The sequence below is a fragment of the Athene noctua genome, chromosome 7 (genome assembly GCF_965140245.1).
Source record: "Athene noctua chromosome 7, bAthNoc1.hap1.1, whole genome shotgun sequence".
NCBI lineage: Eukaryota > Metazoa > Chordata > Aves > Strigiformes > Strigidae > Athene > Athene noctua.
Genome location: NC_134043.1, coordinates 19,564,508 through 19,579,257, shown reverse-complemented (window position 1 = coordinate 19,579,257; position 14,750 = coordinate 19,564,508). Strand labels below are relative to the sequence as shown.

Below are 14,750 nucleotides of genomic sequence, written 5' to 3'. Positions count from 1 at the left end.
TTTAGCTATTCATTAAAATAGAAATGTTAACCTTTTCCTCTTTTTATGAAAAGCTGACTCCATGAAATTGTTAGATACACATTTATATAATGTAATTTGGTAGCACTGTAATTCCTTTTGATATGCCTATTGAATGTTTTAATGAGCAGTGAGTGCTTTTTGCTTCTTAAGACTTATTTTGGATTTTATTCTGGTTTTATTGACTTATGCAGGCCTTTGTCAGGATCACCTCTGCTTCATGGTGATCTTGAGATCAGAAATTCTTTGGAAGCATCAGGATCCATAGCATATAGAAACAAAGCTTGATTATAGAGAATTCCTAGCAGGTTTTTTCTTTGCTTTTAAAACTGGGAAGAATGGGTTATAGAGCCATAAGAGCCACTCTCCCATTTCTTACTCTGTTGAACAGTGGCTAGGGAAGTGCACTGCAAATAGAATTTTACCATCCAGGTACTCAAGAGTGTGATTTCATAGTGCTCAAGTGCTTCCAAATATTTTAAAATAAAAAGTTGCAATTACAGTTTTGCTTCCTTTTTCTCAGCCTGCATAAGAAATAGTTTAGGCTCTAGGGAACTGATAAGAGGCTAAAAATGCAGAAAAAGATCTTTTTATTTTCCCAAATGAATGCTATTTGTTGATTTCAGACTTTAACCAAATAAATTATGAGTAGATGGAACAGAAATAGTTAAAGAGCATCGCTTTGAAACTCGGATAACTAGATATGCCAACACGAAAAGAATTTGGTTTGGATTTCTGATAAGCTGCTTAAAGTTAACATAACGAAAGTTTCTTATTAGAGCAGAAAGCAATAAAAAAAATACAATCCAGTCTGCGTTCTTGATTAACAATTGACATTTTAAAAAATCATATTGCTTTTAGCGTCCAGGCAAAGCAGCAGTTTGGAGTCCGTCAGTGATGCTTTTCTTGTTTGCTCTGTTTAATTTAAAAGTTTACCTTTCTTTGGTGGCTGAAAATTGTCAGCAATAATCATATTTCAAATGCCTGATGTAACAATATGTCGAAAGTAAATGCCTGAATTCTGTGGCACTTTTCACTCAGGTATGCAGGACCCTGTAGTCAGAAAGTAGATTATGTCTACCGAATCAGCTGGGCTACTTACCTTGCCAGCACCGAGCAGATCATTGTGGCCAGCTTCGATGGCAGAGGAAGTGGGTACCAAGGGGACGAAATTATGCATGCTATAAACCGAAGGCTGGGAACATATGAAGTGGAAGATCAGATAGAAGCAGCCAGGTGAGATACAAGAAAATGGTCAACATCTGCTCCTGATTTTCTGTGCTTGTTGTGTAGGGGAAAAAAAGGTGAAGGTTTTGAATGGTCATCTTGAAATTACTGGCAAAAACACAACTATGTTAGTTTTTGTATGCTGAAGTGTGTCATTTATGGGCCAACCATCATTTTATGCTTAAAAAGAGAGAAGACTTAATGCTGTAATAAAAATTTACCATATCTCTGGTTTCATAGAAATTATAGCTGTGACATTAGTAGCAGAGCATGCTATCAAGGAACGTGGAGCTTGAAGTTTTACTCCAAGCCTTTTGCAAGTTTCTGTTGTGGTGGAGTTATTTGTATGAACTACTCAGTCTTTACATCCAGTTCATGTTCATCACTTAGTTTATGCTTGTAGAACTTCACTAAATTGAACGATGTCAGTATTAATCTCTAAGAATCACAAGGAAGTGATTGTATGGGGTTTGCTTTTGGGGATTTTAAAATGTTAAGGAGTTTAAACAAATAGAATTTAAGAATCTTTTTTTTTTTTTTTTTTTTTTGAACCCTGACTGGATTTACAGATGTCAGCTTCTACCTTACTTACCTTACTGCTGCAATTTGAGTGTTCCTCCTCTTTTTCAGAGGGGGTAAGGGGAGGGGGCGTGTGTTGAGGGACAGTGATGCAAGGTGAGGCAGGTGGAAAAATCTAACCTAATACAACACAAATGTCCGTGAGCAAGGTTTGAGGGCTTTTAGAGAGCGTCCAGGTTTTGGTTTTTCGCATGCACAGATTTTTTTTTTTTTTTTCTGAGTTTCTTAAAAATACACGTGCCTGAAGTATTGTAGGTTTCTATATGCAGTCACTGTGAGAAAGTGGGAAATGCTTATTTGTACAATAGAAAGAGTTAAACATGATGGAAAATAGGCACATCTGTATAATAGCAGATACCTGTAATCCATTAAACATTTAATTACTCTGTTTGCTTTTAGAAAATTTTCTGAAATGGGCTTTGTTGATAAGGAGAGAATAGCTATTTGGGGTTGGGTAAGTACTCAAATAAGTTTAACTGGCTTATTATTTAATTGCAACAACTATTTGTTCTGCTGCCATGTGTGTGAAGTGCTGGAGTACTTGGTGTGAGGCACTTCTGGGGTCATGGCATAGTCCGATAACTGAACTGATGAAGTACATTTTACAAGTGCCTGTATACAATGTCCTTTTGCAAGGATTCAGGGGCCTTTGAAACAGAAATCAGGACTACTAGAGCAATTAAAAACTATTTAAAGGGATACTGCCAAGTTCTTCTGTGTAAGATAAAGCAGTATTTAAAAAAAAATATATCCAAGTATATATTCACTAGTGTCTCTTTATATTAGTTGGATTACTCTAATTTTTTAAAAAAAGATGTAAAATTACATGTGAACCAGCTGTGTGGCATGGTGGTTGTGTTTTTACTAGCAGCCTGAAAATATCTAAATCTGCTATGTTGTTGTGTTTGGCTTTATTTTATTTCAGCAGTACTTCCAACCAGAGGCCAGATATCTCTGACTTGATGTGTCTTTAAAACCTGTCACAGTAGAGGGGAGTGCTTAACAGCATATACATAACCCCTCAGCTGCAAGGCTAAGTATACATAATATTAGTGATATCTGTTTGGTTCAAACTGTGTATTTCTCTGTCCTGGGCTGCTGTTTTACTGCTTTTTCTGGTGTCACAGAGAGTATTCTTGCATGCTCTGTTTAGGCATACTATGTTTAAATATATGCAGGATCTGGAATTAAGTTGCTGGCTAAAATTTGGTCACTGCTGATGACAGACACCGGTGAATAAATTGCTTGATGGCAAGATGATGATGATGATGGTGCCTCTAGTAGCTTTTTCTTGTAGGGGGATCAACATTTCTGTGTTGAGTCTAATAGTGTTTACTTTAGGGGGAGGGAAATCCTGCAGAAGTGGAGTATTTAATGCATTTCCACCGTACTCCTCATGAGCCTCAGGATGAATAGTTGAACAATCCTCTAGGGCTAGGTTGGGTTATGCATCCTGGATACTGAACCTATGGGCAAAGATTTTCTTTCTTGACTTTTCAGATTGTCAGCCTCTCACTGTCAGCCTGTCACTATGTACGTTAATTTTGTTTGCCATAGGTTTGGCAGGAATATCTTTATGATGACCAGATTAGCAACATATTTATACATGGGTTTAATTACTAAGTACATTAATTACTTTGCTAATCTTATTGGGAGGACCTAAGTATCGAAGTTGGAGCAAACATTTAAGGGCTTTGAACTAAGATACAATTCCATTTGCCTGTAATCTGGTTTCAAGATGGGAATGAGATCCAAAAATTGCTCTTCTTTTTGAATGTGGGTGGGCACATTTTCCTAAATAACCCCTTCAAACTATAGTGAGGGCAGTCATTTGGGCGGTCGGTGACATTGTTTAAGTATCTTGCTGCCTGGATGCTCAAGTGTGTCAGATATTTACTCATCTGTGTATCAGGCTACACTGCGAGTGAATTTTCTGTGCATAGCAAGGAGTGTGTTGCTGCACAGTTCCTCCCACAGACTCAGCAGAAGATCCTTCACTCCCCAGTCACAGTCTTGCTCTTGACGCTTTGGAGGAGAGTTAGCAAGTGAGCTGCCATAGGCCTGCTCTGAGGGAGTTGTAAATTTTTGGATGCCTCGGGCACATTGTGGGCCCGAGCTCTGCTTCCACCCACTCCCCCAGCACGGAGAGGGACACAGCGGTTCAGCAGTGTCTTGTTTCCTGTCTTTCGCTGCTGCCTACGGTGCTACCAAACACTGTCATCCTTAGCTGAGTCACAGTTCAGCAGCGTTTGCACCCTTTTTCCCTAGCAAGTTCTCATTCATCAGCGCCACAGCTGCCATGCGCTGTTTGATGCCTGCTTCCCCGACTGAGCAGGCTGGGTGAGATCTGACCCAAATTCAGAATGGAGTTCATTAATATGAAAAACGATGAGCCTATAAATGTCTGATGAACCGTTTAGCAGATGGGCCCCATCCTTTTCTTTCCGACTAAAATAACAGCAATGTTTTCTTCTCAGTCTTATGGGGGATATGTGACCTCCATGGTGCTTGGCTCTGGAAGCGGCGTGTTCAAGTGTGGAATAGCGGTTGCCCCCGTGTCACGTTGGCAATATTATGGTATGTGATGGCTTCCTCATTACAAGGATTCCCATATGTCTTGCAGTGCACATGCTGCACAGTGTTGATTCATAGTGCAGAACTTTGATTATCTACTAGATGCCATGTAAATGCCACTTGGTCTGTTTTTATGAACTCATAGGTACTGCATTTCAGAATTAAACCAATGCACTAAATCTTGCTGCCCATTTTAAAAAGTCATCTTCACAATTCTTTAACCTTTAATGAAGACTAAATTATTGTAATATTTGTAGTATTACTGTAATGTGTCTGTGTTTGCTTTCCAAAGCTGACATGTGTTCTGACACCAGTATTGTGTGTCAGAAATCCACCGCTATTAGGCTTTGCTTCTTCAAAATGCTACTTCACTTACAAGAATGAACTGTGAGCCTTAATGTTGAACTTGCATCATAATTTACTCTCTCAAAGTAACAGAACAGGATTGGAATTGCCTTTGGATTTTTTTTTTCCTTTTAGAGTGTAAAATTTGGATTTTATAAATCTAATAAGAATAGCTTGATGTGAGGAAAACCTGAACAAGTTGACAAGTCTATACGTGCTTCAAGCTTATAGTATATAAGGTTGTAGTTGCATGAAGCTATAAACACAGTTATAGGGTTCTCCTCTCAGATTAAAAAAAAAAATATATATATATACAATTAAAAATATAGTATGTGCTGGTACAATGTGATCACATTTTGATACTTTTCTAGTTTCAATTTCTCCAAAAACATTAAAGGGAAAGCTTTTCCTGGTAAACCTCTGTTAAATAAGGCAGAATTTATCATTCTGCAACTAGAACATAGATGGTATAATAGTATATTATTTGCTCTGGCTAATTCAACAGATCAAATCATACTGCCTGGTATTAGCAGTAGTCCGTTGAGGACGTAGTGATGTTTTCATAATGTTTTGGACATGAATATTACAGTATGGCAGGAAATATTTTTTTTAATGAAGATCAGGATCTCTAAAATTCCACTTAGCTGATTCAGTAAAGTAAAGGGTTATGGAAGGATGCATATTCAACATAAAAAACCCCAGTGCGACATGGTAAGTCAAATGGACATTAGAATATGGCAACAGAGCATTGATTTGTATGTCATAAAATAAAGCAGTAAATCTGCAAAAAAGGTAATATATCATGCTGAAAAATCCATGGAAAATCAGAGATACTTAATTTTTGCTATATATAACAGAACCAAGCTGGGTCCTAGTCTACTACTTCATTTTCATTTTATAGATTTTTAGCAGTAAATATTTAGATAAAACAACTAAGATTTTTTTCAACTGCTAGTCATTTACTGCAAGATTTTCAGTAATTTTCTTAGGATTACTGAAAGAATAACAATAAGGTAACACTGACACGAAGTACTTTATTAATATTCAGCATTCAGGTGTCCATGGCAACAAGAAGATTAAATATTCTGAATAATGATGGTTACCTACACGCCTTATTGTGGAAAAACTGTTTTTATCTCTTTTTTTTTTTAAATTTCCATTATGCATTCATATTGTTTGCATCAGTGAGTAAAATTACTGGTAGACAGACAGACTTAAATAGCAGATTCTGGTTTTTTTTTTTTAATTACAGATTCAATATACACAGAGCGATACATGGGCCTTCCTATAGCAAGTGATAATCTGAACAACTATAATGTAAGAAAGAAATCACTTTATTTCATTGCTTGAAGTATGTTGTTTCTTTTCTAAACCACTCTATTTTCTTTATACAGTCTAGTTCCTTCCCTATGGGAAGAAATAAGTTTGTTTCTTCTTTCCAGCTATATCTGTCGCATTGTGCTTTTAGAGGCTGTAGTCTCATGCGTTTGGATTTGCATGAGGCAGTTACTCCTTGCTGTATGGTGCGGGTTTTCTGTTGTTTGTTTGGTGTGTTGGCTTTTTTTGTTTTTTTTACATTCAGTTCCATTTGGCTACTTTGCAGACTGTAAAACAAGCTGTAAAAACTGTTTTATTTTAATCACCAAGAAACAAAATTGTTTTAAAATTTAATATGCTCGTGGGCAAACTATGCCTTATCTTAAACATTTCCACCAAAACAAATGTACTACAGTTCTTTCTGAAATGTAATTTTTTTTAAATGGGTATTGTATGAACTTTCATGTTTTAGGAATCTGCAAGCTTTTTTCAGGGAAAGCAAAATCCCCTAAATATTAGGAAATTTTGACAGGTAGTCAAGTCTGTCTGTACTGTGATCATATCCAAGAAATTATAGACCGAGAGCCAGCAGTGTCAGGGCTGGTATTTTGACCCCATCTGCACAAACACAGGATGTCCAAGGTTTGGTTTAAAATGACTGATGTTTGCCCAGAAGTGAGGGAATTTCCAGGTATTCTAATGGGAGCAAAATACCTGTAGATTGATTGTCCTTGTTATGGAATGATGAATTGTTTGACTTGCTGTTCCGTGTACCAGCTGCCTTTTGTTGTCTCAAGGGGTTTTGAAGTCGCAGGTCTCTGGGCATAGGGCAGAGCCCAAGCCTTTTGTAAGGTTTTTGTTAAATTTCAGATCTAGGTGGAAATCGGGGGCTGTTGGAGAACTGTGAGGGATCTTTGTACTTTGTGACCTGGTTACTGGGATCTTGTTTCACAGAGGTGTTTAGCCATGGTGTTGCTGGAACCAAACATGGGTGTTAGAGGAAAAGAGATGGGCCATTCTCTGTTTGGGTTCATAAACAGGCTAGAAGACGGTTTATCACTGATTGTATCGTGATGCATTAAAAAAATAGGTGTAATGGGGGGAAAAAAGGACTGGGAGTGGTTGCACTGATTTAAAAGTATGGTTAATCATATAAATACATGCATACATGGACTGAAGCATCTGTTTTGATGTATCACTACCTAGTTTTGTCTACTGTTCTGTCAGACATTCTGGTCAAAATTGAGGACAATGGTAGTGATTGCTGGAAGACTTGGTACTGCGTCTGCCTCTTCTAACCAGCTAACTGCTTGGGCCCACCAGGGACTGACCAGCAGCCTGCAGCCGCCTGCCTGCCTTTTTCCAAATGCATTTCTTTTAACGCAGTAGGAACAGTAGGAGGTCTGCGAGGTAGCAGTGTAAATAGAAGTTACTGTCGTCGTGCAGAACGAACGTTAACGCTCTGGGTGCACAAAGTCATTCACCAGCTTCACGGCACAGATGGCAACAGAGGACTGTTTAATCCTTTCAAGCCAGGAGTCGGATTTTCTTGGCATAGTATCCATTGCTGGCAATGGCCACGTTGAAACTGCCAGTACCAAAGAGCTAAAGGTTTCAAATGTGTTACTCAGAGGACTAATTGGGGAGAACGGTGGCTAGATGGAGGAGGGGTAATTGCACAGATCAGATTGTCACACTTCACTGCTGCTTTTAGAGATAGGAAAATGCAACTTAAGTCCTCATTCGTTATAAGCCCCAAATAATGTGTTACTTGGAATTTACTTTTCCACATAAACCTGGAGGCATGGTGTAGCTTGAGAAGTGAGTTTGTTGCTTTTCATGCAGCATCAGTGGAAGGGTTGTAGGATTTCGTTGTTGCTGAAGACCCTTACTGACTTCAGCCCAGCATGTTCCTTGGTTTACAGCCCCTTTGTTCACTGTCCTAGTCCCAGTAGCCAGCCTCCTGGCCCCTTGTTGCTGATGAGAGCCGTTTTCTGAACGGAATGGTTTTTAGCAAGTAAATGCAAAACATGTACTGAAAGCTCTTGTGGCTGAAGCTGTTAAAGCATTTTTGAACTGTTAACTTTGTACTGTCAGGTTTGTGTGCTGCATCATATATTCTCTACCCTACTGCATCCACTCTAAAGCTGGCTTGAAAAGTGAAAGGTTCTATAAACTCTGTACTGTGTTCTAATTTAAAAGAAATGACACTCTACACATCTGCTTAGAGAAGGTGCATGCAGCAAGGCACCTTCCTAATGCACAGACTATTAATGACTCTGAATATATAGTCTCAAGAAACTAGATGTGGTAAGAAGGATACACCCTACCTTTCTATTACTGTGATGTTAGCTTTCACATTTATTGAAGAGAATCTGAGATGTTCAATACTTGTCGAGTCTGGGGGATGACTCACACTCCTCTAAGTAGGCTAATTAAGTGCAATCAGTGCCTTTTAAGGTAGTTGTGAACTACTAAAAATTAGAGCTTTGTAAAAGAAAGGAGCAAGCATGGGTGGAGTTCCCATTATAATTGTGTAGGGATCCTAGGCTGAATGGCAGAGAAGCCCTCTGCCCGGGAAGAAATGTCCCTGATGTAGAAGACTTACGACTAAATCAGGGCAGAGCTCTAGGGGTCAGATGCAGTAGCCATGTAAAGCATACCGAAGAGACTGTTCAACTTGTGAGAAGATTATTTTGCAGTTCACTCTGAATTTGATATGCTTTTGGCAAGTGTTTGAAACAGTCATAGATTTGGCAATCTTTTTCTAGCAGATTTGAAATGTTCAGTCCTTAAGAACTGCTGCATCATTAGGTTATGCAAAACAGGGTACAATTTTGTAAATATGCCATCTTGTACTGATTTGACATTTGTTCTATTATCTGAGAATATGCTAAAGGGAGAGAGACCTTCAGTTTCAGCCAAACCTTAACTTGTTTGTGGAGTGCTGATAAAATGTTGACTGCTGTGTGATCTTTAGAAAAGCCAGTTACACTCAGCAGGGCCTAATTTTCAGTACTTGTACATATTACCTTTTCAGAATCTTTGTCCCGGCAGTATAACTATGAAACAGAAGGGGTAAATTAAGTCATATTTGTTTGCTGTCCACTTGAGTTTTGTTCAGCTGATGTAGCTGTTGCTTTGTGCTATAACTGTGCCTAACTTGAGATTGCTCCCTATCTTGCAACCTTCTTTTTTGGCAGAAGTACTGTGTGTCCTTAAAGCACGTTTTAGGGAAGGGACTCCTCATGTTGAGTATGGGTACAGCAAGTGAGACATCACTTGCAAGTGATAAAAAAAAAAACTGAGGAAGTATATATTTTCTGTGTTCCTTCTTTCTGAAGTATTTTGCAGATAGCTTTATTTTGTTTAATGCTTGGAGGGGGAAAATAGCAACATCCTTTTTCTGAAACTGCTTTTGGAAAATAGAGTTCTCAGAAGTGTAGCTCAAGTCAGGCTTCCACTCACAGATTTCCAGTCCCTTAAACCAGCACTGATTTGCTGGAAGAAACCTTACAAAGATGATCTGTCCAGTTTCCCTCTGCACATACAGAAAATAATTTACCATACTGCTTGGTTCATTCTTTTTTTTTTTTTTTTTTTTTTTTTTTTTCATATCACTGGGCCATTACTTTCTGAATTGTTCTTTTGGTTGGCTGCTATACCAGTGCTCCTTACTGAATCAAAGTCCTCTCTTCAGATTTTGGCACTCTTGTAACTATCTGTTCTTACTCCATGATACCAACTCGTTTCAGTGGATAGTGTCATGCTTCCAGTGTGCATGGATTTCCATCTGACAGGATTTCTGGCGATCGGCAGCCTTTTGCTGTCAAAAGGGGGCAATTGCAGTGTTACAGACTGGAGGGTGTTTTTTTTCTCTCTGCTGAACTTGGGTTTTTAAATTTGAATAACTACAAAGAACTCCTTTCACTTAGAGGGTTGTCGTATGCTATTCTGCCATGACAAAAGGAATTTAATATTTACGCTTGCTTTAGAGATTCATGAGTGTACAAGAGACATAAAGAAACTAGAACACTTCTGTGTCTTGCTAATAATTATTTGACTTTTTGGGGGTACTAAATGCAACTGTCTGTGCAAGGTTACAGCCTTAATACAAGGTAGGGAAGAAAAAAACTCACCACATTCTTTTGTTCCTAATTTTTACTATTTTTTTCTTGCCACAGTAGCTTTTAAGTTGCTGCAATACAGAGAAAACTTCTGCAGGGATTTAATAATTTTCAGCAGAGAACCTCTATAATGTTGCTTATAGAAGGAAATTTAATTCAGTGTATTTTTGCCCCATTATGCCTAAAACATCTTGCTCTTCTCCCTTTTCTTCTTCCCACTCTTGTGTCAGAGCACTTTCCTATACCCTTTCCTTGCCCAAATTAAAGATCTCACCTGCAGTCCTCACTTTCCTCATTCTTTAGTACCTAGTCACACTAGCAAGTCAGGTGGTTAGTATGTTCTAGGGAGTATGTTGTTACTGTTTTAAGTTTCTTGATTAATCTTAGTTGCTTTTTTATTTTTTAATCCCTGTATTGTATTTAAATTCCCAAAACGTAGCTCGACTTCTATTCATAGATTTGGTCAAGTGTTTTTTTCACTTCAGGCATTTCTCTGTCATATTTGGGGGAGAGCATTGTTTTAAACTTCTTGTCAGCCCTTTCTACTTGAGACTGATGAGATACTAGCTCTGTTGACTTACCTACAGGTCAACTAGTACACGTTTTGGTGGGGAAGATAACGCATGTAGTCTCTGCAATAGCTACTCCTTGCTATCATAGGGTGCACTGTTGCCATGGCAACATTTTTTTAACTTGTCTGCAGTCACACAGGAAACCTATGGCAAGTGGTGTGCTGCAGGCTAACAACATGTTAGCAATGCATTAAATGTGTATCTCACTCACAAAACTCTTCCCCTCTGGAATTGCCTGTTACTTTGCAGACATAACCCTTGGTAATAATTGCAGACCGGTGCAGAATGGTTTGAGTGCGAGCACGGCGCTGTCGGATATGTGAACATGCTGCTTGGGGGGGTGGGGAGCCAGGGTGCTTGTTTTTATCTGAAGGACCCCAGACTGTCAGCAGGAATCAAAGTCAGTTGGTAGCAAATCATCTTCTAATAAATAGCACCTTTTTTCTTTTTTTTCCTTTTCTTTAATTTCAGAGTTCAACAGTAATGGCCAGAGCTGAAAAATTCAAGGAAGTTGAATATCTCCTTATTCATGGAACAGCAGATGGTGAGTTGCAGTTAATTAGACATTTTAGTATTACAGACAGGTTCGCAATTCTACTACTGACAAAACAAAAGCATGAAGGGGCAAGGCTGTTACATTTACGTCAATAAAATAATACTGCTTTCTGCAACTAATTTGTGTTTTAGTCAGCAGTGCTGGGGAGTCTACTGTGTTCATTGCTTTGCTTTTCCCCCAGAGTAGTACAGAAGTAATTTTTTGTTTACCCATTTCCTCATTTTCTTCCACTTTTCAGATAATGTTCACTTTCAGCAAGCAGCACAGATTTCCAAAGCTCTTGTTGATGCTGAAGTGGATTTTCAGGCAATGGTATGGTTCTGTTTTGTTTATCATGATACAAATGAGTCTGTATTATGAGAATAACAGCAGTAAAAGCTCCCTCCTGTTAGGTGTAAATCAATTGCTATCTTAAAGCTCACATAATTGCATTTCACATTCAGTAACTGAAATTTTAACATAACACACCCATGTAGCTTTTGTACAAGAAAAGATGTAAAATAACTCCTTTTCATATTTCACCCTGTTTACCTAACCTTTAATTTTGGTAAATTTTTTGTGTTATTTAATGTCCAAGCCAATCCCAATCTCTGAATATACCCAAAGTCCACTGACTAGTATCTTAGAGATAGGATATAAGGAAAGGTTAAATTCATCTAAGTGCAAGATAACCTGTCCATTACATTTGGTGTTTCTCTATTGAACTTGTAAGCCAAGTAGTTACTTGCCCCTTCTTATGCTGTACATGGAAACTCTCAGACTAAGGTGCAAGCTCTTCCTTTCCTGCCTTCTCCCAGCTCTTGGGGAGCCGTGCTGAAAAGGTTGAAGTACAGAAGAAAGCCAGGTGCACCAGTGCATGGTTGTCCTTTAGCCAGACTTACCGGGCTAACAAGGACAGAGATCAGGTGCCACTCTGAACTGAGGAGCTGCATCTACCCTCCATGTGGGGATAAGCCATGAATTCATTTTGTCCTTTTAGCACGAATAGATGGTATATCCCACACACAAAGCAGGGACAAAAGTATCATTGAGCTTCTTCCCACTGTCATGTCTTTGCCTCCATGCAGAAATAGCCTCATGCTGGGAAATTTTAAATGGCTGCATGTGTTTTTATGTCTGTCATGTTTGATGTACATCATCTGCATGTAGCTAGAACTAACATTCTCTGTATTTTTCTTTCCCACAGTGGTATACCGATAAAGACCATGCCATCACGGGTCAAGCACATAAGCATATTTATACCCATATGAGCCATTTCATAAAGCAGTGTTTCTCACTGTCCTAGCACCAGCATTTTGGTTGTTACTGATGGTACTTCTCCAGAAAAGTCTAGCTAATGTACACTGAGCCAGTATGAACTTTTAAGAATCAAAATGAGATAAGGGTCAGCTCTTGGGATACCTGTATACATAATGAAATGCTGATCTTTATAATGACTTCTGTTGCCAAGCAACTACTTTATTTTTATTGATTGTGTTTAATCAGGTTTTAACATCACCAGAATGTAAGTATGTTGCAGACTTCTAGAAAGCATGGTACTTACTTGAATCAGTACCTTTTCAGTCTAAAAGACAAATAGTCCAGTTTCTATATTAGGTAATGAATGATGAAAATGTCACAGAGGAACTAATGTGGAGATCAGTTGAATAAAAATTTCTGTGAAAATACTGATAAAACTTTGAAGAAATTTTCCAGAAATTACTTAATGCTTTATCAATTATTATTTTAGAAACAGTATCAGGAATAATGTTAATATTTTCTGTGCAGAATCAAACACTTTACTGCAGTTGAGTTAGTATTTTCTCTGCTATCTCTTGGATTACAATTGTGGAAGTCTCGCAAGGCAAGTATGTAACCAGCTTTCACCAAAGATTTTTAATTATACCTAATCAAATCAATGGCACTGAATTTCTGTTTCATAGCACTGTGGGTTTTGCTTAGTTTATAGTCAAAAAGGCTGCTACTGTGGGAATCTGCACTGGTAGAATCTTAATGGTGGGCTGCTAGAGTTCTAAGATGTTTCTCTATGGGACAGAAAATCTTTTTCCTTAGAGTTTCCTATTTACTGATGAATAGGATATATTCCTTGCACTCAAACATAAAACTGCATAATGCAAACTAGCAGGCACTTAAAGTAAGGGATAGACTGTAACTCTCATGTGAACATGCTATTTAGTCAACCTGCTTTTTGTTGCAGGCTACCAGTAAACTTCTGATTTATTTTCAGCACTCCAGGTAGGCTTCTCCATCTGAAGATTACATTAGTTTTCTTAATTTCACATAGATAGAAAAGATGCAACCCACTTGTACTACAAACTGTGCTGCTTTAAAATAATAAAGACATTAAGTTATGAAAGGAGGTGTAGTCCGTATCACTGAAAATGTTGCTCAAGAAAGGAACTCCTAGAATTTTACAAAAATCCATTAATTTTGACAGACACAGTGAAGTTTCTGCTTTTGTTTAACGGTATCATGTAATGGAGTGTCACATGATTATCTAACACTTACTTAGCTTCTTTGTATTAGACACCAGCATGTGATTATGTATGTATTTTGGGTTATTGGTGACATCAGGTGTGAACGTGAAAGTACTTGTACAGACAGATAAAGCATGGGGGAGAATGTCAAGACAGTTTGTGCAGCTTGTACTTAAATGAGAAAGAGAAGAGGGCCTGAGGTGGAAAATAAGGTTTTGGGCTCACAAACAAACCAAAACTTCCTTGACTTACAAAATAAGGTTTTTTGGGAAACAAACTGGAGATGGGTATTACAAATATAATCTTGGGCTCAGTGAATTAGTGGCTCTAATGTAGACAGTCACCAGTGTTAAAGTCCTGTAGGATACAGGCTGTCAGTTGACTTGAAGAGGTTATAGTATTAATGTCTCTGACTTTGTTGACTCAAGGGAAAGAAACAGAAATCAGTAGATAACAGTAATAGCAGATAGGCTATAAAAAATGATCACTATGAACTTTTAGATGGCTTGTGTATGCAAGGGGAAAACAGTTACAAAACTGTTAATCCAAAAACTACATTAACTAGGCTCTCATTAAGAACTGCAAGAATCCCCTTAGTGTAATCAGAGAAGCATTAAAAAAAAAAAAAAACAAACAAACAAACCCTTTCCAAATATTTTGTCCTAAGTCTTTCATTAAGTCTTTCAGTTTGTTGTATCTGACCTACCTTACTGATGCTAGCATCTCACTGGGAAACTTCTGTACTCTCAGTCTAATCTGTGAGGCAGTACAGTACTAGTTATCTTATATCTTTGTATGGAAAGCAACTTCTAAGATATCCTGCTAGTACATCAAAAAAGTTTATTGCTATAGTAAGTGTCCTAATAATAAACATCAGTTTAGTGTCTAATTTTCTCTCTGGTAGCTCTCCCTCAGCTCCAAAAATAATGCAGACAGTAGAGCTGCCTCAGGGACCTGA

The 14,750-nt window shown here is 38.1% G+C and overlaps 1 protein-coding gene across 1 annotated transcript in view; it reads left to right on the top strand.

Annotated features, from left to right (window-relative positions):
- The window catches only part of LOC141962310 (dipeptidyl peptidase 4-like), a 40,640-nt gene extending 27,014 nt beyond the window's left edge, over positions 1 to 13,626 (top strand). Inside the window, exons 20-26 of the mRNA XM_074910272.1 lie at positions 1,060 to 1,254; positions 2,224 to 2,278; positions 4,302 to 4,401; positions 5,996 to 6,060; positions 11,231 to 11,303; positions 11,554 to 11,627; positions 12,502 to 13,626. Of these exons, the coding sequence (XP_074766373.1) occupies positions 1,060 to 1,254; positions 2,224 to 2,278; positions 4,302 to 4,401; positions 5,996 to 6,060; positions 11,231 to 11,303; positions 11,554 to 11,627; positions 12,502 to 12,600 (661 nt within the window). The 3' untranslated portion in view covers positions 12,601 to 13,626. The remainder of the gene's footprint in view (positions 1 to 1,059; positions 1,255 to 2,223; positions 2,279 to 4,301; positions 4,402 to 5,995; positions 6,061 to 11,230; positions 11,304 to 11,553; positions 11,628 to 12,501) is intronic.
- The last annotated feature ends 1,124 nt before the right edge of the window (positions 13,627 to 14,750 follow it).